The 27,895-nt window shown below is 47.5% G+C and overlaps 1 protein-coding gene across 2 annotated transcripts in view; it reads left to right on the top strand.

Moving 5' to 3' along the window:
* Positions 1-27,895, top strand: part of LOC119460547 (phosphatidylinositol 4-kinase beta) — a 74,189-nt gene that overhangs the window by 2,552 nt on the left and 43,742 nt on the right. For both annotated transcript variants that reach the window (XM_037721479.2, XM_049672733.1), the window contains exons 2-6: positions 7,506-8,001; positions 16,218-16,359; positions 16,600-16,717; positions 18,280-18,414; positions 27,009-27,094. In XM_037721479.2, coding sequence (XP_037577407.1) covers positions 7,519-8,001; positions 16,218-16,359; positions 16,600-16,717; positions 18,280-18,414; positions 27,009-27,094 — 964 coding nt within the window. In that variant the 5' untranslated portion in view covers positions 7,506-7,518. The remainder of the gene's footprint in view (positions 1-7,505; positions 8,002-16,217; positions 16,360-16,599; positions 16,718-18,279; positions 18,415-27,008; positions 27,095-27,895) is intronic.

Raw genomic sequence — 27,895 nt, 5'->3', positions numbered from 1 at the left:
AGGGTTACAAAAAATATTTTGTATTTTTAAAACTCAATGTTTTCCTTTAAAAAGCCTCCCACAACAACAGTCGTAAAGCTCAAAACGATTCAGGGTATCCTATATTGCTTTGGAATTTATGTGGGGCTAGCTCTCAGCTGTGAAATGAACTTGAATAAAAAATATCTGTTTAGTTATCCTTAAAAGACTGAACACACACAAAATGAGCTTTTCGAAAGTCTATGTTTTGACATAACAGGTAATAATACAAAATATTATTGGTGCATTTCAATAATCTACTTCACTGCAGGCCTTGATACATAACAAATTAGCCAGAAAAGTTTCAAGAAAAATTCTTCATTGAATGAAACTATTTATGTTGGTGTAACACAAGAAGGAAGAAATTTACATTTTAAGGAAAACAAGAATAAAGATTGTAAGTTACTACATATATGAGAAGTCAAAATGCTAGAGGGCTGAAATGCTCTAGACTTGTAACAGGGCTCTCTTAGATCTTTTTTTCTCATCTTGTATTTTGCAAAGCACTAGCTGAGTCTTCTGCGTCCTGTGCGTGTTTCTTCATTTGTCTTGTGTTTGTTGCCTGCAAATCATCACTTGGACTGATTTTGCATTCTGAACTGTGCCATACATATGCTAATAACACAAGAGTGATTCTACATGCAAAGCTGCATAGTTGACAATGCATAGTGGAAGAAAGCTAATCGTTGATCTGCCAGTGCTGGTACTGTGCACAATATCTGTGAACAAATGTGTTGGGTTTATGTGTGTCCCTTTTAAGAGCTTAAAGGTAACTTATACCGTAATACAGTGTTTTCGAAAAGGTTAATATTGATGAGCAAGAAAAAACAACAATCTGACCATGTGACTAACATAGAACAGCGAAGTTTATTAAAATGTGAAAAAAAAAACTTTGATCATTCTTTTTGCAGTATGTAGAGGGGCGCATAGGGTTATCTAAAAAAACAAAAAAGAAAACCATATATAAAATATGGCAGTATGAATTATGTTCTTGAGATTGACTGGTGTTAAAGGAGGAGCAGTCAAAGGGGGCTGCGGGTGCAGTTAAACTAGGCGTGGGATAGAGTTTGCTGAAGCAAGGCAAGGGCTCCGACCTGCATAGAATTGTATGGTGTTCTTATGATGGGGTAGGGAGAAAATATGGCAACACATTACATATCATGTTGCATGTTACATATTGACGCGAAATAAGTTGGCGCGTGGTGACACTGGCCCCTTGAGGCGAGAACGACGAAGTTCGTGGTTGCGCGCGCGCTCTCCGAGGTCCAGCTATTATTAAAGGCTGACGTGTTTTTTGCCTATCTGTTGCTGGTCAACCATTCTAGCTGTACTAGCTGGGTGACATTTCTGGTGGAGGTGCTGGGTACGGTCGATGTTAAGATCTCCGGAGCGCACCCCAGACCTAAGCCCGGCGAGTAGTTCGGCCGAGCTTACCCCTGTGCACGTACGTACCAGCCGACGTCTCCAAGGACTCCAGCCACAGCACGGTTTGCTACCCGAACGGAGTAGAATGACGAACCAACCACCTCCTGCCGCTACTGCAGCATCGCACGTGGTCGTCAATCAGATCCGGGCGCCGAATCATTTCCACGGGAGTGCTTCAGAGGACGCCGACGACTGGCTTGACCATTTTGACCGGGTCGCCAACATCAACGACTGGACACACGAGCGTAAGCTTCGCTACGTGTACTTCGCTCTTGAAGATTCCGCTAAAATATGGTTTGAGAACCACGAGGCGACACTGACGTCATGGGAAGAATTTCGTCGGCAATTCCTCAATGCCTTCGCCAGGGCGGACAGGAAGGAGAGGGCGGAGTTAGCAATGGAGTCGAGAATTCAAGGCCCGAATGAGCGAGTGACGGCGTACGTCGAAGACATGAATCGCCTCTTAAGACGTGCGGACCCCTCTATGACTGAAGCAAAGAAGGTGCGCCACCTAATGCGCGGCGTAAAAGAGGACATCTTTGCTGGCCTCATTCGAAATCCGCCGACGACAGTGGCAGAGTTCCACGACGAAGCCACCACCATGGAAAAGGCCCTTCAACAGAGGGCCAGGCAATACAACCGCGACGCCGTGATTTCAAGGGAGCTCTCTGCCGTTACCCTAGGCAACGACGTCGGCGCCTTGCGAGAACTCATCAGGGCTGTCATCAAGGAGGAACTGCAGAAGATGCAGACGACCGCTGCCTCTGTGGGACAACTTTCCATTGCGGAAATGGTGCGCGCCGAGGTCCGACAGGCCGTCCATGTGCCTGAACAGTACGAGGCACCACAGCAGAGAACGCGCCCTGAACTGAGTTACGCAGAAGCAGTACGCCGTCCACCACCCTCAAGTGCGTATAGCATGGTGCACCCCGCTCAGCAATTGGACGTTAGCTTCAGGCCTCGCAGCACACCGCACATGGCCGAAGCAAGAACTAGGAAGAGCGACGTCTGGCGCACCGCTGACTACAAGCCCCTTTGTTACCATTGTGGCGAAGCCGGGCACATCTACAGAATGTGTCCGTATCGTCATGTGGGGCTCCGAGGATTCGCCCCAAATGCACCTCGTCCACGACCTGGTGAGCGGCCGCCGGAAATAGAGAGTTTCGTCGCGAATCGTCGCAATGGTGATCAACGATGGCACGAGCCCCGTTCGTCGTCTCCTGCTCGTTACAGGTCACCATCACCAAGCCAAGCCTTCTCTCACGGCGCTCTCAGACGCCGCTCGCCTAGCCCGGCGGCTCGGGAAAACTGAGTTCAGCGACCTCCGGAGGTGAGGCCGCTGACGACGACTGTGCGCAAGATCCTCCACTACGACGACAACGACGAAAACAGAACGACGCAGACGTACAGACGCAGTCAAACACCGTGCGAGAGGTAATAACGTCGAACATTCCCGTCACCGTAGACGACGAAGAAATAACAGCGTTAATCGACACTGGAGCGGACACCTCAGTTATGAGCATGGACCTTGCCTGCAAGCTGAAGAAAGTTTCTACCGAGTGGACTGGGTCGCAGATTCGCACGGCAGGAGGCCATCTGCTAACCCCGGTAGGAAGATGCACAGCGCGAGTGAGCATTCGTGGATTTATGTACCTCGGAGATTTCGTTATCCTCCCAAGCTGTTCGAGGGACCTAATTCTGGGAATGGACTTTCTGCAGGCTAATGGAGCCGTCATAAACTTACAAAAGTCGCTGGTAACGTTTTCAACGGCGCAGGCCTTAGCAGGGAGCAGCACTGACGACACGTATGTCAACGCCTTGAGGATTGTCGACGAGAACATCACGGTGCCGCCAAGGAGTAGCGTATTGACCCTCGTAACCTGCGACGCATTCGACGACTATGAGGGTATTGCCGAGGCAAATATCCCGCTGTTGCTCGAAAGACACATCTGCATCGCCCGGGGCCTTGTTCGAATACAGAATAAGTGCTCGCAAGTTTTGTTGACAAACTTCAGCCATGAGTATCAGCACGTCCCACAAGGTACAGCTGTGGCCTTTCTGAACGACATTGCTGACTTCTCCGATGTGGGCACGTTACAGGTGACTTCACCGGATGCAACAACTCACGCCAGCCTGAGTACCCGCGTCCACATCAATGCTGACTTAGCAGATGCACAGAAGGATCAGCTACTGGACCTAGTGACAGAATTCTCTGGCTGTTTTTCCACAGAATCTAAAGTCCAGCGCACCTCCATTACGCAACACCGGATAGTTACAGAGGAGTCGGCGCGGCCTGTTCGTCAGCACCCGTACCGCGTGTCACCTATGGAGCGGGAGGCGATTAAGCGTCAAGTTGAAGAAATGCTCAATGATGACGTCATCCAGCCGTCGACAAGTCCGTGGGCGTCGCCTGTCGTACTCGTAAAAAAGAAAGACAACACGCTCTGCTTCTGCGTTGACTACAGACGGCTTAACCGAGTCACCAAACGCGACGTTTACCCCCTGCCACGGATCGATGACGCTTTGGACCGTCTGCGTCATGCTGAGTTCTTTACTTCGTTAGACCTAAAGTCAGGGTACTGGCAAATCGAAGTGGACGAGCGTGACCGTGAAAAAACCGCCTTCGTGACTCCCGACGGGCTATACGAATTTAAAGTCCTGCCTTTCGGTCTCTGTTCCGCTCCTGCTACGTTTCAACGAATGATGGACACTGTACTCGTCGGACTAAAGTGGCAGACGTGTCTAGTGTACCTAGACGACGTTGTTGTGTTTTCCAGCACGTTTGATGAACATCTCACCCGACTACGAAGTGTCCTTACCGCAATACGGAAGGCAAACCTCACCATCAAGCCTGAAAAATGTTACTTTGGCTTCCGGGAACTCAAGTTTTTAGGCCACGTGGTCAGCTCCCAAGGAGTACGACCAGACCCAGAAAAGCTAGCTGCCGTTGCCGAGTTTCCTCACCCTAAAGACAAGAAGGCTGTTCAGCGGTTCCTGGGCCTCTGCGCTTACTACCGCCGTTTCGTTGAAGGCTTCTCGAGGATTGCTGAACCTCTCACGAGACTGACGCGACAAGCTGTGCCCTTTGCCTGGACGGAAGACCAAGAGCAGGCCTTCACCGAATTGCGCAAACGCCTTCAATCCGCTCCAGTGCTGGCGCATTTTGATGACACCGCGGCAACTGAAATTCACACAGACGCAAGCAACGTAGGACTCGGGGCTACTCTGGTTCAATGGCAAGACGGAGCAGAACGTGTAATTGCGTACGCGAGCCGTAGTCTCACAAAAGCAGAAGCTAATTATTCAACCACCGAAAAAGAATGTTTAGCAGTCGTGTGGGCCATCAGCAAGTTCCGACCTTACTTATACGGCCGGCCATTTCGAGCGATCAGTGACCGCCATTCGCTCTGCTGGCTTGCCAATCTACGAGACCCGTCTGGTCGCCTCGCTCGTTGGAGCCTCCGCCTCCAGGAATACGACATGACTGTTGTCTACAGATCGGGCCGTAAGCATAGCGACGCTGACTGCTTGTCACGTTCTCCTATTCCCTTGACACCCTCCGACTTGGAGCTAGATATGCCGTTTCTTGGTGTCGTCGACGTGGTGCGCATGGCTGACTACCAACGTGCAGACTCTGAACTGCTTCCAGTCATCCGACATCTCGAGGGAGCCGACGTTGTTGTCCCACGCCCACTTTCACGAGGATTGACATCGTACTGCCTGCGGAACAATGTCCTGTACAAGAAAAATTTCGAGAACAGCCAAGAAACGTTTCTTCTCGTCGTTCCGACGGCGCTGCGCGAGGAAGTTTTACAGGCGTGTCATGACGATCCCTGTGCCGGCCACTTAGGCTTCGCGAGGACATTAGCGCGCATACGGCAGAAATACTATTGGCCACACCTATTTTCGTCGGTTCAGCGCTATGTGCGAACGTGCCGTGACTGTCAGAGGCGTAAAGTGCCACCCGTCAAGCCTGCCGGCCTCCTTCAGCCTTTGGATCCGCCTCCGGCGCCGTTCCAACAAGTGGGAATGGACCTTCTTGGTCCGTTCCCCACTTCTTCCTTGCAAAACAAGTGGATAATCGTGGCAACCGATTATTTAACTCGCTATGCGGAGACAAAAGCTGTGCCGCGGGGAACTGCTGCTGAAGTCGCCAGCTTCTTCGTCCACAACATCGTGCTTCGTCACGGTGCACCCGCTGTGCTCATTACTGATCGCAGTGCAGCGTTTACAGCGGAGTTGTTGCAACAAGTCGTCACGCTGACGCATACTGACCACCGAAGGACCACAGCCTATCATCCCCAGACTAACGGCTTAACAGAGCGCCTGAACAGAACATTGGCCGACATGCTATCCATGTACATTGATGTGGAACACAAGACATGGGATGAAATTTTGCCATACGTGACGTTTGCTTACAATACCGCTGTGCAAGAGACCACCGAGTTTACACCATTCGAGCTCGTTTACGGACGTCGAGTTACAACCCCCTTAGACATGGCCATGCTCCCGGTAGACCACGGAACCACAAGGAATGACACCACTGAAGAGTTCGTCGAAAAAGCAGAGGAAGCTCGCCAGCTTGCTCGGAATCGCATCCGCACCCAGCAGAATACCGACGCCTGCCGTTACAACCGGACCCGACGGAACGTCCAGTACTCACCAGGCGACCGCGTGTGGGTGTGGACACCTATCCGACACCGTGGGCTCTCGGAGAAATTGTTGCGCCGCTATTTCGGCCCCTACGAAGTCGTACGCCGGCTCAGTGATGTGAACTATGAGGTGGTGCCTCAAAGCTCTGACCCTAGTTCGAACCGACGCCGTCCCCGTGCTGAAGTCGTCCACGTAGTACGGATGAAGCCGTACTACGCACGCGAGGGATAAGCAACTCTCACAAACCGCTTCAGCATTGTGTACATTCCTGTATGTCTCTTTTTTTTTTCATGTTGCCACCCTTGCCCATATTGCTCGCCCCATGCCCTTGAAGCGACCGGGTCGGTCGCTTTAGAAAGGGGAGCAATGACGCGAAATAAGTTGGCGCGTGGTGACACTGGCCCCTTGAGGCGAGAACGACGAAGTTCGTGGTTGCGCGCGCGCTCTCCGAGGTCCAGCTATTATTAAAGGCTGACGTGTTTTTTGCCAATCTGTTGCTGGTCAACCATTCTAGCTGTACTAGCTGGGTGACAATATATCTTGTATATCACATGTTCAGACATGTGATATGTGCAACATGTTCCATAAAATGACCGGATATCTCAAGTTAATGGGTGGGTTATGTTCTGCTTTTGTAGACATTAAGTCAGCTCTCTGTGGTACGGTATTTTATCCCATTTTTGTGCCTAGCCAAAGAGGAATGCTTGCAACCACTGACATTGAATGTTTCGAGTAAGTGGTGCAGTCCTGCAAACTGGTCATCACGCAAGAGTTTAATATTCCATTGCAGACATGATAAATTGTGTAGCTGTACAGAATGTAATAGTCATATGAGATTTAGGAAATCTGATACTTGTGCGTACACATGAAAATGTGGTGGTTTCAGTATCTGGATTCTGGATCTTGCAAGAAGAAGCAGAAGAAAGTAGTAGTAGTATTCCCCGCAAAACACTGTGTAGCTCCCTGTTAGGCTATGTCCTAGACTGGTATTAATGTGAGGATTTTTTCCACTCTGGTCCGTATCATTCACCGCTCATGACCTGCTTGTTGTGGTAACATAGGCTGAGCATCACTTGGACCATTGATGAAGCGCAAAGAGGAAAAGAATTGGAATATCCTGCTTTGTTTCCTGCAAAATCTAGTCACCTGAACCATGGAGCCAGTTTATTGCACAGTACAGACATGGGGCTGTTGGCGACAGCCTTTAAAATGCAGCGTAGTTTAACCTCTGATGTTAGCTGTGAATTATGCACAAGGACTGTAAGAGCCACTACTAATTATATCCATGTTTCATACATATCTATTATACTGCTACAACCTTGTACAGGCTTCAACCAACAGTGTGCTAGTTGTGCCATCAAGACTAATACTTGTTAGACAGGCATTCCATCCATCCATTCTCCCTGCAGATGAGTGGAAAGCATGGAAAGTGAAGAGGTGGTCACATGTTGTGCCTCGTGCCCGATTCCGTCTCCTGTCCTGGTGCACTCCAAGCCGGCCTTGCCATCTAGCGCGATGCTCCATCATGCACGCCACTCGAGCCTGGACTTGCGAGGTCACGTTGGGCCCTTGCCCGGCATAGCTCGTGCAGTCACGCCACCTTCGTCTGCGTCCAGTAACCACATGCCACGGAGGCCTCACCATCAACAGCACCAGCGTAATCTGAGCCTGGACTCGGCCATGCGTGTGCTGAGCCCTGCACACCACAGTGGTGGTGACACAGCAGACCGCCGCAGTTTGGCATCGGACGACAGTGGCATCTTCAACTCGGACGATGGTGACCGGACTTCTCGCGTAAATGTGGAGGCAGCCACTGGCACACTGGCTCCAGCGCCACCCTGCCAGTTGACATTGCGGCCACCAGTTCAGGGGGTCATTGATGAGGTCCACTCACCAGTGCAGGAGGCAAGTATAAAGGTTCACCCATTTGTTTCTGACTAGAGAACTGTGGCCTTGTTTTCCTACATTGGCATAGAAGTGTTATTTGGCATACAAGATCATTTGTGCTCTTGAAGAGGGGCCATACGTGGCTTCTGTGGTTACAGCAGAGCAAGTGTATGCCAAAGGCTGCAATATGCCCGGTGGTGCTAAAGAATCTCTGTGGTTCCCTAGTTTTATGCTCGTGTGGAAAATTTTCTTTTAATTAAGCTGCATCTTACAAGGCTCCTTTGTCTGGGTCATGCTGTGAACATTTCAATCCGCTTAATTTTACAGATATATCAGGAAGGATTAAGGCCATAGAACCACAATATATTATTTGAGGTGTTCACCTTGTACAAGGGGCTTCTTAAACTTGCATAGCACTGTTTCTTTTTTTGGGAAAATGACATAGATAACAAGGAGTGGTAAGTGTCCACTCTTTGTCTGAATGTATTGAACAATAGTTCCCATTGTAGGTTACAGCATATTCATCGAATGGCTGTGCAGAAGTGTTTCACTGCACTTATTTGCACATCAGAAATGTTCTCCTTATTTGTCATGTATATACTGCAGTGGCAGTATTCATGCATGCACACAACAGACAATGATCTTTGCTGCCATTGTGAGCCAAATGTCTCTCTGTCCACATTCCTGGGTACTTTGTGCAGTTGGCATCAAAATTTTACAGACTGCGGGATCTGACAAAAAGCTGACTATTTTCGCAGCCTGTACTACTAGTATATGCAAACAACATACTGTCCTACAATTTTACTGACTATGGTCAGAAATTGCTCTGATATTCAACATTTTCTTATATCCCACGCTTCATAAGCTTTCAACGCCAACTGTACATCTGATTGCAAAAGCTTTTGAGTACACAATTCACGAAAAACATGAACCACTGTACATTAAGTTAAGGGTGCAGTGTGATGACTAGTTGCACTGGGAAGTATACATTTCTCGCTGCTGAGGAGGATACCTTACCATAAATTGGCAGCAGTAATCTGTGCAGTGTCCTTCCAGTCTATAGTGATGCGGCACAGCACATAGCCGTCGAGTAATGTGTGTTGATGTGCGTTGTTGCTCTTTGATGTCAATGTGCCATGCTTCCCACCATTTGCCAAATGAGTGACGAGCTGCGGTTTTATATGTGGCAATGTACTGCTCGGTTGCCGTCATTGACACTTTCTTGAAGAATCTGTGCACCTTATAAAGCTATGTTTTAACATTTTCTTGTAGTGAATACACATAATGTGTTAAGTTGCATAATCAGTAAAACAGTGAGTAGGATCGAGCATGAAAAGCAACAGCAACGACCAGGATGTGTCCATTTGCTTTGCCTGCACCACTGTGAACCATGTCTAAGTGTTGCATGAGAAGCAAATTCAGTATGTTTCCTCATTCTAATTCATCACGAGATGTTGTCTGACAAATAGAACCGGTGCTGCTATGGCATGATAGCAGTGGCCACTTGGACGTTGATGCCAGGAAAGCGCCAATGGACGATCTTTTTCAGCTTTTCATTGGCTTTACTAGGAGTCAGGGGCGTAGCCAGAAATTTTTTTCGGGGGGGGGGGGGGGGGGTTCACCGGCCCTCCCGGGGGGGGGGGCAAGCGTCTGCTTTCCTCTACGCGACGTGATCGATAATAACTATCGGTAGTTTAAGCAGACTCTCCACATGTATATCAAAGACATGGGACCCCCCCCCCCCCCCCCCCTCGCGTGTGCGTGTGCTTGTGAAGAAATTAAGGAAGAAGTAAAGTAAGCTCAGTAAATACTGTAAGTGCGACAGGTACATTGGGCGTTTGGAGCAACGGTCTCTCATCGCACCACTGAATAGACCAGTCTTCGAAAACGCATCATTGAAACGACCCGCCCGATCAGAGAAGACATCATTAATTGTTAATCTCCGTTAAGCGTAGATGGCGTCGTCCTCGTCGGGGCGAAGTGAGTTTCACAAGTCAAGGACGGTATACGCGTGAAAATGCACGTGTGACCAGGCTATACCTACTCCCATAGGAATAGCTTGTTCGCTGCGTCTTTGCGCTAGAAAACTTAAATACGCGCAAAAACGCGTAAGGCTTTTTTTTTTTTTTTCAAAGCTTTCATCTCCCTGCTCCCTCATGCGAGAGGGTTGCGTTTCCTGCGGCAAGTGCATGGGCCGCTGTGTCTTCCGCTGTGTGCGAGCATGCAGCCGTCATTTGCCTTTACGTCGTCAACAGATTCAGAATTGTACAGAATATTTCACTGCACAGCATAGATATGGTTTAAGTAGTGGGTGCAACTCATTTTTGCTTCACTTACGCCGGTGCAAAAAGGAAGCGTCCTTGTACCTCACAGAATCTCGACTGATTGGTGTACTAGTGATGCAGGAATGAACTCCGGTCTTGTTCAGTGCATAGTGCACATAATCAATTTCTTACTCCGACGAGAACTGTCGGCGCCTGCAACAGGAGTTTAATTACGCTGTACTGCGCACAGCAGTAATCCATGCTTGTCGGCTGTCTGTTTCGTGTATTCTGTTGCGAATCGGTGGAATTTCACTGCTGTCATCAACCCTTCGTAAGTACATTGCTGGGTTGGGATTCCACAACACAACAGCAACTACCAGCCTTCTGTAATTGCTGGTTTGTGATTCAACAACACAACAGTAACTACCAGCCTTCCGTAGGGGCGCAATCGCAAACAAGAGACTGTTTCGCGCGCAGTAAGGCTACGGCGGAAAGGCCAAAGCAGCCGGAAAATCTTTTCCGCGCATGTCCAAGTTGTTCACATTTGTTTTGCTACCCCCTCGGCCGCCGCTGGCGCTTTCGTCCACATCCATCTAGTCTGCGTACGTTTGTCGGCGTGGTGGCGCTCATTATCGCATTATTTCGAGCGGTATGTTCATTCATTGACCCACGTACCGTCATCAAAAGTGATCATTTTGCGAAACTTCGCGTGTCATCTGCGACCTTCGGTAAATTCCTCGTTGGTGTTCTGTAATTCTCCTCACACAGGCGCGGTAGCGCTGAGTCACAGGTTGGTGCCTAGGCGTGATTATATTTCTTTAATAGCTTTTATTTACAAATTGTAATAACATGTAATAACATGTAATAACGGCGCCTCCGGGACACCAAAGGGGCAACGGAAACACCACAGCTGGAACACCACCGGGAACACCACCCGGGCTGGCCCTTGTGTTGAGGTTCGCCAAAGCCTGCGCGTCCTACTTGAGACCTATGCTCCCAATCTATCGTTGCGACGAGAAAAGCACCCCGCGACTACTGCAACATACCGTACACGTGCGAGGAGAATTAGGGAGCGCCAATGAGGAATCTGCCTAACTATTGTCTGCCATGGAAGTGGAAGAAGAAATTGCTTGTATACTTCGACCTACTTGTTTTCTAGAAATAGACAATGAATAAACGGAAGACGCGGACACCTCGGAAACGGCGGTGGTGGGTTCGCCTGGCTTTGCAAAATCTCGAGAAGTTGGGTCACGCCAAGGCTTCGTTGCCGCACCTCCGGTCGCGCGATGTTGAATACTATCGCGAGTATTGCTTACAGTATGTTTTATCACCACTCTTTTCGTAGTGCAAGGGGTGGTTCTTGATCGCGTCGATCAGCATTGCAGCCTACACTTTTGGTGCCATGTTCAATTTTACGACTGGTTGTTTACATGCTAGTGTAGCTTCCAGTCAAGCAGAACGACTTTCCGCCGCGTTTCCGCTTCGCCATGGCGAAAAAATCGGTCCGACACCGATTTGGCTCGCCTCCTGTTCTTCTTCTTGTTTTGCCGCCTAGGCGGGCGGATGTTTGCAAGATTTTGCCGCTTCCGACAGCTTCGAGACCAAGTGTGAATGTAGCCTAAGATCCTGCGCGAGCGCGGCCTAACCGGCACCTGAAGGGAAGCGGCATAAATGTATACCGGAAATTTCGATCACCTGGGCTCTTTAAGGTGCACCTAAATCTAAGTAAACGGGCCTCGAGCCTTTTCGCCTTCATCTAAAATGCGGCTGCAGCATTTGTTGCTTCATTTAATTGTTGCGCATTTGTTGCTTCAGTATGCCGCCGCCACATTCTTGCCCAAAACCTCACAGAGTGTCAAAGCCTTGACATACACCGTGACAGTTTTTTCTATATGCAGACATGATTCGCTGTAAATTACCAACCCAAACGGAAGCGCCCAGGAATGAAATTGTGATAGCAACACCGGTTTCTTGAATTATGTCAGCGCGAAGCGACGAGAACAAAGGGTGGGTAAGTGGGGGGGGTTGCGGAAAGAAATACGGGGGGGGGGGGGGTTGAACCCCCCCAACCCCCCCCCCTGGCTACGCCCCTGCTAGGAGTGCCTTATCCAAGCCCCAGCAACAACAAAGCGCCGCACTTTATAGAAGACCCAGATGCGAGCATCGCAGCATTGAATTACCACAATCGTGTGCACCAGGTGTTTGTATGTTGCAACACCATCCTTCCCTCCAGCGTGTGCTTTGAGCGAGTTTTCAGGGTCATTGCTGATTTCTCCAGAAGAAAACGAGGGCAGATAACCGACAAAAATTATTGAAAATCTATTGTTAGTGAAGATCAAGGGCTGCAGAGGACATGCCGAAAGAGACAGGGCAGCTTGTTCTGTTGATAGGGCCCCTGTTGCGTCCCGAATCGGCCGGGCGCATTCTTTGATTGTTTCCCATCGAGGCAGGCCCGTTCATCAGCGTCGCCCAGACGGCGACAGTGCCCGACACCGACGAGACGGGCAAACAAGCGCCCCAACTCGGTAGTGTGCATCCCTTGGCTGCTTCCCCCCCCCCCCCCCCCCCCCCCCCGATGCCACCCCCTTCATCAGCCGCCGCCTACCTGGCGACGCGGCCTGACACGGGCTGTGACGCGATGACAAAGAAGCTCACTTAGAAGCGACCGACCACAACTGCCACCCTTCGTTAGAAGCGGGGATTAGCGTAAAAGCCATTCTCCCGACCCTGGCAAGATGATCGTCGGAGGGCAAGAAACTAAGTTACCGACTTTCGTGGAAGGAGTGTGAACCCCCTGTTTCCGGATTGCCTCCTCCTCGCTTCGAAGGTGCAACATTATAGGCGGAGTTCAGTGAACAATACGACCCCTCTGATTGGCTGCATCACGGTCATCTGATTCCCTAGTTGGGTCAACTAGGGAAGACGAATGTTTTATAAGGAGACACATTGAGTGCAGTGGTGTGTCCCAACGTGTTCTGATATGGGCTCAGACATGTAGTGAGCTGAGACATTCAAAGTGCTCCCCCATGGAGTGTGCTTCCATATCTGGAGCCACTGTAAATATGTAGAATAAACCTTTTTTTCTCTCGCTCTTACTCCCGGACATACTCATCCCTTTGGCTGAAGGATCACCGGCTTAAACGCTACCCGAGTCCCAACACCCCTCACCAGGCCGCATAGGAAATCTTGGTTATACGCTGGAAGTTGTTACATGCCCAGGAGCGTTCTACCGCAAGAATTTTTCAAACTGGTTCATGAATATCTGAGATGGAAATATTTTAGTGCTGCGAGGAACCCATGATTTCAATAGGCGAGCGTCACCGCCAACAAGGACACTCTCTCCACTTGCCATGTCTAGCTTCCGCAAACAAAATTCCTTCCCTGCGTTGCCCCATACCAGAGCTGGAGGATCGCGGGACACATACGTCACGGGCCCCGCCTTCCTTCCCTTTTTTTTTTTTCTTTCCTCTCGCTTTCTTGCTGTGCAGCGCACACCAGATGTTGTGTTTGTCGTGTTTTGCACAGCGCACAATTTTGTGCACTATGCGCAACACCTTACTAGCGGTAGAAGTCAGTGCTACACGAACACTGAGGCAGACGCAAGCAGATCACAGAGCATGATTGCGTGCTGGAACATGGTAGAAAATGACATAGATTCGCTCTCGGCACGCGCGACTGCACGACGTGGGAACAAGCAGACAAAATGAAAGTGCATCTCTCTTGCTGTGGTGCGAAGTAAAACAAAAACACACAGAAATTTGGTATGTGGGTTTTATTTAATTTGCCTATTGAATGAAGCAACAGATTACACAAATAAGAGATGTGGCCTTGAATCATTCTCGAAGTGCCACGTGTCACTATGAGCGACGTCACAGCATAGGCATGTACGTAGGCGCACTTGCTGATATGCGTCATCTCCCCGTCTTGGAGCGTGGCGCCCACAAGAAGGGCAAATGGTGTTTAGTTTAAAATTTCAGGTCTTTCCGCAGGGTGTACCAACGTAATTCTTAGCAGACATGATCGTGAGCATGCATTGTATGCAGTGCACTTGTCAGCTCAAAATGGCCAGACCTGGTGAGGGGCCCTTTAATTTATTTGTGCTGTGTTAGTAAAGGTGGGAGTAAAGTAATGTAAAAGTAATTGGTTACCTTTTAGTAACTGCTCAATTACTTTGATGGTGTAGTAATTGTTACTAAGTAATTGTTTGATTGAAGTAATTGTAATTATAATCAGTTACTTATTTTCTATAACGTGATGAGAAGCTAAGTGCAGTGTGACAGTAAACATCAATAGGGAACAAATACTGATGTGCAGTTGTGATGGTGTCTGATGTGCGTTTTGCGCCATCCATGCAAGTTTCAGATGTCAGGATCTTCACCACCAGTGCAGATCGTGCCTAAACCTCAGGCATTGTCATCTTCTAAAATGTTAGATTTTTTTGAAAACTGCAAATGACATCATCCCTTATGTGAGTGTAAGCAAAAAGAATGTGCAGAGATATGCAAAGCCTGGCATGTCAGAACTGCTGATGTCCCAAAAAGTACTACAGCCAGAGTGACTCAATTATTCCAGCTATAAATGTCATGATTAAAGCCCTCCTATGGTGGGCTTTAGTTGCAGTAAGTGAGCTTGTGCATCTAGACACTTTTATCCACTTAGTACCTAACTGAAACAACACTGCAGTTAAAGATGGCATTTGTTTAGAGCCCCTCCCAGGCTTGCCAGTTTTTGTCTCGTGTTTTGAGAGCGCATGCTCTCATTTAGAGGGGGAAAAAAAAAAGGTTGAAATCTAAAGCAGTGCACCTTTATTGCCACCTACAGATAAAAATGTTATACATTCTATGTTATAGTTGATGTGTGTGGGAAGTGGAGTGTGTACACATTAATTAGAGCATTATCCAAGTGTTAAGTCTTTCGGGTGTCTTAAGAGAACAAAAGGCAACACAGTGTTTAAACTTGTTCGATGATGTAGTTCCATGTCATGGGTTGTATCTGGGCAAAGGTTTAAATTAAAGTGCATGGTTTAAATACAGGCTACTAAACTTGTTAATACCACTGCTTGAAAGAAACAGCTGCACTGAAAGTTGAGCTGTGATTTTGCTAGAGTCGCATGGGTCTGCTGTGTTCATTTTAAATATATTAAAATCTTGAGGAAAGCTACATTGTTGCTTTGCCAGTAAAGAAGCAAGGAAATGTTCTTGTGTTCTGTTTGATTTTGCTGCAAATCCTTCTTTTAATAATGTACCATCGTCTTCTTTACGAACATGTCGTCGTCAGCCACGTGTTGTGCAGTGCTTTGCGAAAGCAAAAGAAGGGAGCGGCACCATTCCTTCTTCCATTTTGTGCACCCCTTGCACGTTCCCTGCACACGAGTGGAGCAGAACGGTGGGGTGATCATGCTACCTCTCATACTTGCCATTCAAAGAAATAATTACTGTGTGCCAGAAGTAACATTAAGATAACAAAATGTTAGTGACTGGTTGCTGATGCGAGAAGAAATGGTGCCCTTCTTGTCTTTTGTTTTTGCAACTTCCCTTGCAGCATGTGCCTGACGAGGCTATTCGCCACACGCTCACCTGTTCCTATTCATAAAGACAAATATAGTATGTATACATGGTTTGAGGATGCAGGAAATTGTTGTGTGTTGCACTTGATTGACAAGTTCCTTCATCCTGCTAATTCACTAGTAGTAACCACATTGCAGTCAGGATCATTTTAGTGAGAAGAGGCTGTATTTAAAGTAAACATAATGTTGATTACAATGTATGAATAGCTTTTTCTATGTCGCGTAAAAATGTTACGAGTTGGGACATTCCTGATGCTGTTCTTGTATCAAAACATTGCCAGCTAGTTTTGAAAGTGAAAGACCCGAGGCACTTTTGCTATCATGTGCAAGTGCCCACCCGCTAGACTTCTAGTGCTGCACTGCTACGGTAGAAAGCCATGATGCACATCCGGCACTTTGTGCAGGACATGACGCTGATGCCTTCTGCCGAACGGCTGGTGCCAAAAGACCTGCTGCTGCGGTTGTTTGAGTCTACGCTGTTTGACATGCCTCTCGCCATAGACTACCTGTTTCGTTCAAAAGAGCCTGGGGTGCTTGCATACCTAGGTGAGTGGTCCTTCTCTATGGATGCGCTCATGCTTCCTGTGGCTTTCTCTACAGTTTGACATTCACTTATTGTGACTGTCCTTTATGCACAGTTTCATTGCCGCTGCAATATGGTGATGTTTATGGCTCACCTGACGCCTTCCCTCATATGGTCTTATTTTGGGGCCTTCTTTGCTACTGTTTTGTGTTATGCCATGTTCTTGTGCAGGTGTCTTACACATTTCTTTTTTCCGCTCATAGGCAACAGAATGTTCAGCTTCAGTGATGCCGATGTGGACTTCTACTTGCCTCAGATTGTCAGCATGTATGTGCACCATAGTGACATAGCAGACTCCCTGCGGCCCTACCTAGTCCAAAGGTAAGGATACTTCTTGAATTGTCTGAATGGCTGTACTCAAACAGTGATTGAAAGGAAAGCTGCATAGAACCAAGCTTTCAGGGTTTGATGGATTGCCCAAGTATATTCTTGAATATACTTTATAACATTGGTGGGGTCAGAGATTTCTCCATGAGGCAGCTTTAGCTTCCTTCTTCTTTCTGGGGTTTTACGTGCCAAAACCAGTTCTGATTATGAGGCACGCCGTAGTGGAGGGCTCCGGATTAATTTTGAACACCTGGGGTTCTTTAACGTGCACTACAACGCAAGCACACAGGCGTTTTTGCATTTCGCCTCCATCGAAATGCGGCCGCCGCGGCCGCATTTTGATCCCACAACCTTGTGCTCAGGAGCGCAATGCCGAAGCCACTTAGCCACCACGGGGCGGGTAAGGCAGCTTTATCGATGCTCAAGAAGGTTTAAAATATATTTCACCACTTGCAGATGTCACACTGTGTATATCCAGGAAGCTGAATTCATTCTCTTCAGCCAGAAATCCTTACAGGATTTCCTGGTGTGCTGTTCCTGCAAATGCGATACTGTTGTCCTTGGTTCTATGGTCATTGTTGAGGATGTAAACCAGCACTTTCTGTGGCTTGCTTTGAACTGCATGCAGTTTCCAGTAGGTGACAGCAGCTGAAAATTCTGTCTCACTGTAATGTTAGTGTTAGTGTGAGCACTGCTCCACCACTGTTCTCAGCAGCACCTAGATTCACACCTAACTCCACTGTGGGTGGGTACAGTGAAGACGATGTTTACCTGCATTCCTGCTATGCAGCGAACGGGCCTTGCCATTAAGCCACTGATGCTACGTTTGAGGGCAGCTTTGCCTTGGTACACATGTTTGTTACATAAGACCAGAGATATGTTTTGTTTGATATCCACTGGGCCAATTTTAGAAAGGTCTGTCGCACAGGCTATTAATTTAATTATAGAAATTTCCAAAAAGCTAATTTTTGGGGAAATCAATCAAGTGCATGTTTATGTAATCCAGCAGCATGAAATTGTAACTTAATTTTATAAACTGTATCTATTGGAACACCTAAAGTGAGCAGAAATGATACAATATGCACTGCTCTAAAATCTACCACTGATTTTGGTGTAGGACATTTGCAGAAATTGCATAAATAATGTAGTGATTTTGTGTATGGTGTATACTTAAATGAATCATATTTCTCCACGTAGCATATACACCTTGCAGATTTATAATATCTGTTCTTTGTGAAGGCTTTATTGTTAGTAAGCTTAGTGCTGCAGCTCAAATAAATTTTGCCTATTTTCAGTCATTGTTATATAAAAGTTGAAGCCCTAAATTAAAATTCCATTTCCAACAGTCGGTAGAATTTAGATTCCAGCACTAAGTAGAATTTAGATCTCTTATAAATGCAACAAATTTCATTCAAATAGGCTCGGTGGTTGTTTGAGAGCAGCAAATCAGAGTTGGCCTCCTCTGAGCTGAAGCTTCATCTTAGAAGCTGTGGCTCACAAACTGCATGCCTTGTGTCGGCTTCTGTGTCCCTTGAAGCACAGCCTGTTGTGTGCAGGTGCAGCAAGGACACGGACTTTTCGCTGCAGCTGGTGTGGCTGCTGTCTGCCTTCTGCTCGGACCCCAATGCACCTCCTCGGAAACGCTCCCAGGGGCACCAGCTCAAGCAGCTCATACTTTCTGAAGATTTCCGGTGAGGCCACACTGCTTGCAGCTGGCTGGCCCAGCTCTCGGGCAAGCTTCCCCAAACAGTGCTATACAAGGGCAACCATGAAATCAGCCACTCTTGTACAGTCGACTTGCATTAGTTCAACCCTGACGGGGCCAATGAAATTGATCAAATTATTTGGCAGGTTGAATTAAACAAGATGTAACGAAAGCCCATCAAAATAAGTCACCGATTCATTTGGCAGTATTTGCCTGAGTCCAACACACCCACGAATCTAATGCACGCCCACTTTCTATTTGTCCAAAGTAAAAAAAAATTGCACCGCCCACGCACTTCGTACAGATGGTAAAGCAGCGAAGCAGAAATGTGCAGCCCCAGCGTTTATCACTGGGTTAATCCCGATGGTTCATTCTAGTCTTTCTCAATTATTGGTTACATTTTTGTCTAGCTCAACCGCACGAGTCGCTGGATCGGCCTGACATTCCCGCTTGCACTCTGCATTTCGGGCCCTATCTTCTGCCGAGCCGTTGGCATGACATCGACGAGATCTGTCCCGCTCCTGCTTTCGGCTGCTCATACCCACATATCCAATGTGGGTATGAGCCGCACGGGATTTTATTCTTTCTTTTTCTTTCTTTCTTTCTTGTCCCTGGCTCATGCCCGCATGTCCAATGCGGGTATGCGCCACACGTGATTTTATTATAGTTAATCGTTACGTAACTTACGAGGATGTGATGTTATTGATGTCATGACCTATCACTCATGCTATACATTCGTACCCTTTAATGCCAATTTTGGTATATACCAAGTGAACGAGACGCAAGTTTTCAATAGGTTTATTTCCGCTGGAGGGTTTCTGTACTCGGACCAGGAGTGTTTTGCCTAACCATATAGAGCTTCACTGTAAAACTAAGGTAGAAATGGCATAAAGCTCCTAAACAAAGTACAGTAAAAGCTCGTTACTTTGGATTTCACGGGACCAAAAAAAATGTCCGAAGTAACCGAATGTCAAATTATTGAGGATATCCTGAAAACAATAAGGAAATGCTTACTACGTCAACGCGTTTTTATTTAGTGAATGAATGAGTGACTCCTGTTGCTATATTGAACAAAAGCAGAGCAGAAGCTGAAATTCTCGACATCTCTATGAGTCGCAGTGGTGATCGCGGTCTCGCGACTCCCTTCGCAGCCCGGCCGCGGCGCGCGCCTTCATTTGCGACACGCTTTGCACTATCGCACGCACATCCTGCTGATCATAATCGCGATGTAGCCGATGCTCTTCATCCTCGACAGCTTTGCACTGAGTCAAAACGAAACAAGTGTTTGTAGCAACCGCTGCGGAGAAAACCGCGGCCGCTATCAATGCGATTATGAACGGCGACTTTGCGATGCTAAAGGCACGCGGCCGACGTACGCATCAAGCCAGAACGAAACTACTGTACGCTGCAAAAAATGCGGAGGTCACTCTAGACGAAACCGTGGTCGCTATCTGTGCAATCATCGATGGCGACTGCGCAGTTTTTTTAGGCGTGCGACCGACACGCGGCGTACCGAGTACAAGCGAAACTACTGTTTGCCGCACTTGCGGCAAAGAAAACCGCGGCCGCTATCGACGCGATCATAGATAATGACTATGCAATTACGAAAGCCCGCGGCCAACGCGGTGTTATGCACGGCGGCAAACGCAAGAGTAAAGCCTTTAAATACATAAATAGGCACGAAGCCATGCACGAATCGTTCTGGCGTTACTGTCATTCACGTACGATTCCCGCTGATGACTATGGCGATACAGACTCCGCCGCTTTGTTTCGGTTGGACACTAGCGCCGTTCTTGTTCTATTGCGTCTCACATTTGCGGCGCCCCTCGCTTGCTGAGCTTCGAAAGTTGTCCGAATTAACCCATATGCGGCCAAATACGTCCAAATTAACTAGAGTTTGATTGCATTGAATAATGCATACGCCGGCCGGGACCAGAGGATGAGTCCGAATTAATGAAGGTCGAATTAATGAGGTTTTACTGTAGAAATATGACGCACACTCGAATTTTAGCACAAAAAAAAGTTGGTAAGGGTCTAATATGTGTTGCACAAAGGCAGCCAGTTTTCTAAAATGAGCTTCAGTGCAATACATTCGTGTTATGCAGTAAAGCAGATGAACTTCGTGAAGGTGGTTTTGGTTTTGTACTTTCTTTGAAAAAGGCGCACATTATCATTGGGTAAATACCGTAATCTGACATTGTGAGCTACGGTCATTGCTTGAAAATCTTCCTAGGGTGTGCCGAAAATAGGCGTTTTTGACGGGAGATGATGTGGTGTTCAACGCATTCACTGTCCCCTAAGCTACGCTACGTAGTGTAGCTATGTAGACGTCACTTTGAGGTTCCGTATAAAGTCCAAACACGTCAACATTGTCGCCGCGCGCCGTATGCTGTATGTGCGAGTGAAACGCACTTCTGTCGCGCAAGAGGCACGGCAGGGGAGATGGGAAAGGGATTATTTTATTTCGGCGGCGGCCGTCGGGTGCCATATCTTGAAAGTAATCTGCAGACAAAATGCAACTAGTGCCGGTAGCTTCTTATGCGCTGTGCTTTTCACGTTTAGTTCGCGTTTAGTTTCGAGTTTCCGCGGTCATCGAGCGAGATGTGTTCATGTTTACCTGTGCACGCGTTACACCGTGCTTGTTAATTTAGTTAGTAAGCGGAGCCTCATGGACAAACTGGCTCGCGGCCTTATCAATGTTCAAAGATGCCGTCGTCGCGGCAAGGCCATCACGGCGGCAAGTGAAGATCACCGATTTGCAAATAAAGCCTGTCTGAGTGCGTGTGTTTGATAGCATCGTGACGTAGTTCTTTTCTGGCCGGTAAGTAGCCACTAAACTCCCATTAGTGGTCAATTCGTACATCGTTTAGTGCGTACCTAAACGTTGTTCCCGGCCGACTACATATTAACAAGGTTTGACTGTATTAGAATACGGTTGAATGGGCCAATCGGCGCGGCAGCGAGCGAATTGACCTTCGTGCTGTCTCTCGCTTCAACACGAACTAAGCGGCAAAAACACAGCGCACACGCATCTATCGGCACTCGCATTCTGTCCCCATCGCAGATCGCTTTCAAGATAGAGCCTGCACGGCTACGCCATACGCAGCAGCCGCCCAAATAGAACATCCCTCCCCCCCTCCCTCCTTCCCCTCTATCAGTGCCTTGCGTGCGACGGAAGACGGCGCGCTTCTTCCCCGCTTCCTGCCCTTGCGTGCGCGAGATTTAGCCGCCATCGTCTGCAAACCCTCGCATGCTTTCGCTCGCACACACAGCATACGGCGCGCTGCGACGATGTTATCGCCCCTGGGTTTTATATGGAACATCACGCTGACGGCGACGATGACGGAAGAAATGCTCCTGGAGTGCCCATTTAATTTATATCAGAATAAAAACAGATCGGAATAGTTTTACATTATACCAGCCCAGGATTTATTGCGGCTTTCTGGGTCTGCGGTGACATATGGTGACCCAGAAATTATGTTAGCGCGTCGATTAGACCGCACAATTTGAGAACATTTTCTGCTATCATCGCGAGCATCGGCGCGGGAAATGTATAGTTTGATTGTAGGTGCGACCCATCTTTTCGGCTTTACAGGAAAGCATGCGCCAGGTCATCGCTCGACCCACTCCTCAATACTATTCTGGTACGACATAGCTACAAAGCGCGCTTCGACTCCAGCTTCGTTTTAGTTTATTCTGTGTTTTGTCGTGGTGTCGAAGTGAGCTGTCATATTTCATTATTCCACCAAAATTGAGATTGGCCTGTTCCAAACTGTGTCAAAATGAGTATTTATTGGCTCCAAATTGCTGCAAAATAAAATTCAGTGTGCTCCAAGCTGCTCTAAAAGGCAATTTTGTCTGCTCCAAACAGCTCCAAAATGCAGTTTTACTTGCTTCAAAAAGTGCTCCAAAATGTCTTTGGGCAATCCCACCCCTTCACTGGTGAGCCTTGAGAGTTTTGCATGGAACCCGCCGGTGTGACTCAGTCAGCTAAGGCGTTGCGCTGCTGAGCACGAGGGGATCAAATCCCAGCCGCATTTCGATGGAGGCAAAATGCAAAAACGCCCGTGTGCTTGCGTTGTAGTGCACGTTAAAGAACCCCAGGTGGTCAAAATTAATCCGGAGCCCTCCACTACGGCGTGCCTCATAATCAGAACTGGTTTTGGCACGTAAAACCACAGAAAGAAGAGTTTTGCATGAATTCAGAGCAATGGATTGACCCAGATTTTAAATGAAATACCATATCCATGTGTCCTTAGTACCAACACACATCTGTTTTTTTTTTTTTTTTTTGGTGTTAGGATAAAATCAACATTACATTGAAATAATTTACAAAAACCACACTTTAATGTTCACTAACACAGTATGGTGCCTCCTGTAGTTTGTCTCTGGTACTGAAGACTTAGCTAAAACATGATGTTTAGCAAAAAGGCAGTTAAAAAGTAAGGTTACTGATCAAATCTTACGAGTTTAATACCATATATAGTATTGCCATTACTTTTAAGGCGACACATAAAAGAATTTTGACATTACAGGGGTAAATACGGTAAGACAATGTCGGCATATCTTAGCACGCATCGCCACGAGCAAACTTCAGAGAGTCTGCACAGTTTCATACTCATAATTATTCGTGGATGGAAGCAAACAGCCTGTGACTTCACATTTTGCTATTCTGGTGGCATTGTCTGTACTTTTTCAAATGTTTCCATTGGTGCTGTATTGGATGCATAATTTTCATCAACTAGTGTTTTGCCGTGTGAGATGTCACACTTCAATTGCACGACCATAATTGATGTCGCTGCTCATTGGTTTGGACCCGCATTTCAGCCTCGCCTTCACTACCATGTGAATTGACCTTGCCGTGTGTGGGATCCTCGCATCGGGCCGACGTTAGGGAGCGCTTGCGGTAACAAAGTCTGCTACTGCGTCAGCCGGGGCGGCCCGTCCGTGGTGGGCTCGGCGATCCTTTTGCGTCGAAAACCAAGTCAAACGCTCGCTTGGTCAGCATCGAGCTTGTGGGGTTCCGCTGTGCACGTGACACTGCATGGGTCTCGGCACCGAATATATGGAATATTTGAGGAATGTTTGATTTGCGAATTGAATTAGTCGAATGGTCACAATTTTATTCAATTCGGTGATAATCAATATTCAGAAACTCCTAATTTTCTTGTTTTTTTGGCACTATAGGGTAAGTTTGTTAAATGCATTGAGGTTTGGGCTTGTTGGTGAAGCATCTCCAGGGGTGCAAAAGCTGCGCCAATTGCGCCATTTTGATACAATTTCGTTTTTTTTGCGCTGAGCTTCGCCAAAACCGCAATATACGTTTAAATTGCACCACGCTGCTCCAAAACGCCCGACCGGCCGCGAAATTTCTCGGTCACGCTAGTTTTAGCGGGAAATAAAGGCCGCGTTGGCAACTTGCAGCTTGACGCACCAGTAGCGCAGACGAGATCCAAACTGGAGTGCCCAGACGAGACGTTGGCGGGTTTGGTGGTGGGCGCCGAAGAATATTTTCGCTGCTGGTTGCACTGCAGCGTGTTGTATATGCAGTAAAATCTCGCGGAGACGAGGCGTGCACGTTGCTTGCAGTAACGAAAGCAGTTCGCCATTGCCGCGTTCACTCAACAAAGATCCTCGCCGTATCTGTGCACGCGGTCACGAGTGGAGCGGGTACGAATACTCTACGGGAAACTCGCTTGTACGGTACAGCAAGCAACCCGGCACTGACGGCGTGAGCTTTGTAGGCGACGCAATGCATAAAACTAGCAAGGGTTCGGTTCCACGTGGCAACAGGCATCGCGGTAATGAAACGATGCCGATTTTTTCTGACACCGCCGAAACGCCAAAAGATTGTAAACAGTCGCTGCATGTTTCGACTACCGCCTGAACGTCGTGACATATCGTCGGAAAAGAAAAAAAAAAAAAACGAAAGGTAACCACTCGCAAAGAAATGCATGTGTACTTTCCATGTGTTTGGCGGAAAAAGTTGCATGCAGTGCACTGCTGGGGCACGCTCCGAACAACGATCTCCGATCGCACCTCTGCCCTTACCTACGCTGCTAGTGTGAAAAACCGTATATAGTACTTGCATAATGAACGCAATTTTTTCCCCCCAGAAATCCAATGCAAAGTTGGGGGTGCGTTTATTATGCGGGGTAAATTTTATGGCATTTTACGAGTAAGCGTTCTTTGTGAAACTGCACCAAATTTGGGATTTAGTGTTCCAAAATGGTGTTTTTTTTTTCCATAACCTGCTCCAAATTTGGATTTTCCTGCTCCAAAAGCAAGATTTTGCTGCTCCAAAAATCGCTCTAAATCCCATTTTGGCTGTTGCACCACTGCATCTCTAAAACTGAATAGTGAAACACCTACTGATTTGTGTGCCTCTCTCCTGAGTTTGCCCTGTTCAGTTTCTGAAAGTCTATTGTTTTGCCGACATGTAGCTTAGGGAACAGGCAATTTTGTTCCTGTACCTGTAAAGATTTCAGAGTCGATATACTGTGGCCATATTTGTACAGTAAAAGCTCGTTAATTCGACCCTCGTTAATTCGGACACGTCCTTTGGTCCCGGCAGGCGTTTGCATTATTTAATGCAATGAAACTCTCGTTAATTCGGACGTATTTGGCCGCACATCGGTTAATTCGGACAACTCTCGGTGCTCGGCGAGCGCGGAGTGCCGCAAATGTGCGACGCAAACGAGCCATAACTAGAGTGTACTCTACCATAACGGCGTTAAGCGTCCACCAAAACGAAGCAACGGAGTTCGCATCGCCATAGCCATCAGTGGAAATCGTACGAGTGACAGCAACGCCAGAATGCTTCGTGCCTATTTGAGCCTTTAAAGCTTTTATTCTTGCGTTTGCCGGCGCGCATAGCACCGCGTTGGCCGCGTGCCTTCAAAATTGAGTAGTCTCCATCCGTGATCGCGTTGATAGCGGTCGCGGTTTCATCCGCAGCGGTTGCGGCATAAAGTAGTTTCGTTTTCACTCAGTGTCCGTGCATGCCGTCAGGGAATGGAATACGAACTCCTTGAAGAAAAAAAAGAAAGAAAGAAGAAGAAGAAATTTGAGCCATTCCACGCCGCCGCGCGTTGTTTTCCATCCTTCTCCGCATCGCCAGCCTCGAGCGCCCCTATCCCGTTGCCCTTCTGCCCCTCCGAACACAAATGGTCCGCACCCATTGCTCTAAGCCACGCCACCCTCCGAAACATGAATGGACCGCGCCAAAACGTTAGCCGGTTAGCGTCCACCGAAACGAAGAGACAGAGAACAACGCCCTAAGGCTTCGTGCCTATTTGTGCCTTTCAAGCTTGCGTTTACCGCCGCTCATAGCACCGCAAGTTGGTTCTTTATTCTATGGCACCGCGTTGGCCGCGTGCCTTCATGACTGCGTAGTCACCATCCATGATCGTCTCGATAGCGGCCACGATTCCGTCTGCTGCGGTTGCGGCAAACAGTCATTTCGTTTTGACTCGTTTTGACTCGTTTTGCCGCGTGCCTTCATAACTCGGTAGTCGCCATGCATGATCGCGTCGATATCGACAGCGGTTTTGTCCGCAGTTGCAGCAAACGGTAGTTTCGGTTTGACTCTGCGTGTGTCGGCCGCGCGCCTTCCAGAACCGCAAGGTCGCCGTGCATGATCACGTTGACAGCGGTTGCGGTAAGCAATAGTTCTGTTTTTACTCGGTGCAAATCTGTCGAGGATGAAGAGAGAGAGAGAGAGAGATTGCGGTTGTGAAGAGGCGCACCGGTGCGTCTACATAGCGATGGGCGGCGACCTGGCGACATTGGCGAAAAAATAAACGGGATGTGCGCGCGCTAGTGAAAAGCGGGACTCAGATGAAGACGCGCGCCGCGGCCGCGGTGTGAAGGAAGTCGCGAAACCTTCGCTGCTGCGAGCTCTAATCAGTCGCGAGATGACGAGAATTGCAGCTTCCGCATTGCGTTTATGCAAAATAGAAACAGAATTTGCTGATTCATACTGCAAATAAGAGCATGTTGACGTAGTAAGCATTTGTTTATTGTTTTCTTGATACCCTCGATAATTCGACATTCGGTTAATTCGGACATTTTTTTCGGTCCCGTGGAATCCGAATTAACGAGCTTTTACTGTATATACAATTAGTAATTGTGCCTACAAGTGTGGCCAAATATTGAAATTAACATAATTGTCTATTATGTTAATTTCAACATTTTGAATATGTTCTTGTTATGTCTGCTTTCATATGTAAATGGTCTGCTGGTAGAATTAATGTGTTCTTGACGTGAATGGGGGTTTTAAAGGTGTGGTGGCAGACATTGGAAAATGGAGATTGCTGAGAAAGGCCTTCAACCTACAGAGGACATAAATGGTGAATGAAAGGGAAATACTGTACTTCATCCAGAGGTAGCGCTCTGAGGAACCTGTGTGGGGTTTATTTTGTCCGGCTTTTGGGGGGAAATGAAACTTGCTCTGCCTTGCGTTTGTTTGTTAGGAGCCCGATGTAGATCATACTCTGCAGATAGTTAGTGCTTGTTTTGTGTAAAACGCATTTGGGTTGTGGTGCACCTCTGGAATAGTCTTTTACTTTTCCATTCAAGGCCACGTGTTACCGTCCAGCAAATGTCTTCACTCTTGGTGGTGTCTTCAAAAAAGACCCATCAGCGTTCCCTGTCAGATGCCACTGGTGAGCCCCTTGACCTTTATTACAGCTTTTAAGAAGTGTCATAGAAACGAAATTATTGTTGGGGGACTTCCTTTGTGTTCAAAACTTCTTTTTCATTCTGTAACTGACAGTAGTGACAGCCGCTACTGCCATGCATGAGACAATGCATTGCGAGTTTTTTGGAGAATACATTTAAGTGAGTAAAGACAGGAACTGAGCTAATTAGGGATGAAAATGGCATTCAGTGCAGTTCAGAATGAACATTTAAGTATTTGTTCAGGACAGAGTGGCAGAAGATTTGATATATCTTTGCCACTACACGTCATTTATGGATGTCGGCAATAGGATCTATGAGATAATCACTAATGTATAGATTAATTAAAGACAATTTAGGGGGTGTGTTGTAATCACAATATTTAAACCAGCCAGCATGCTAAGCTTACCCATATGCTAGAAATTGTGGTTAGAACGCTCGAGAACAGCATATATTTTTAAAATCTTTGTTGTACTATCTTCAATAATCATTAAAATTTTGCCTTGAAATACCTCGCACCTAAGCACTTTACTGTGATTAAAACTGTTATACGCAAAATATTTTAGCTGTGTGCGCAGATGAAAGCAGAAAGGTAAGTTGCTTGTTGACTTGTGTTGTTTCTCCAAATACTTTTCAACTTACAAATGAAACTCGACAATTGTTGATGTGTGAAGGAGTGGTGGCAGTACAGTCAATGACCAATTTTTTGGACATACCGATAATTCGGACTCTTCGCATGTCACCTCCATGTACCCCATAGAGGCATAAGAATGTCTTAAATTTCGGAG

This window comes from Dermacentor silvarum, chromosome 8 (assembly GCF_013339745.2).
Source record: "Dermacentor silvarum isolate Dsil-2018 chromosome 8, BIME_Dsil_1.4, whole genome shotgun sequence".
Taxonomy (NCBI): domain Eukaryota; kingdom Metazoa; phylum Arthropoda; class Arachnida; order Ixodida; family Ixodidae; genus Dermacentor; species Dermacentor silvarum.
This window is presented reverse-complemented; position numbering and strand designations above follow the sequence as displayed.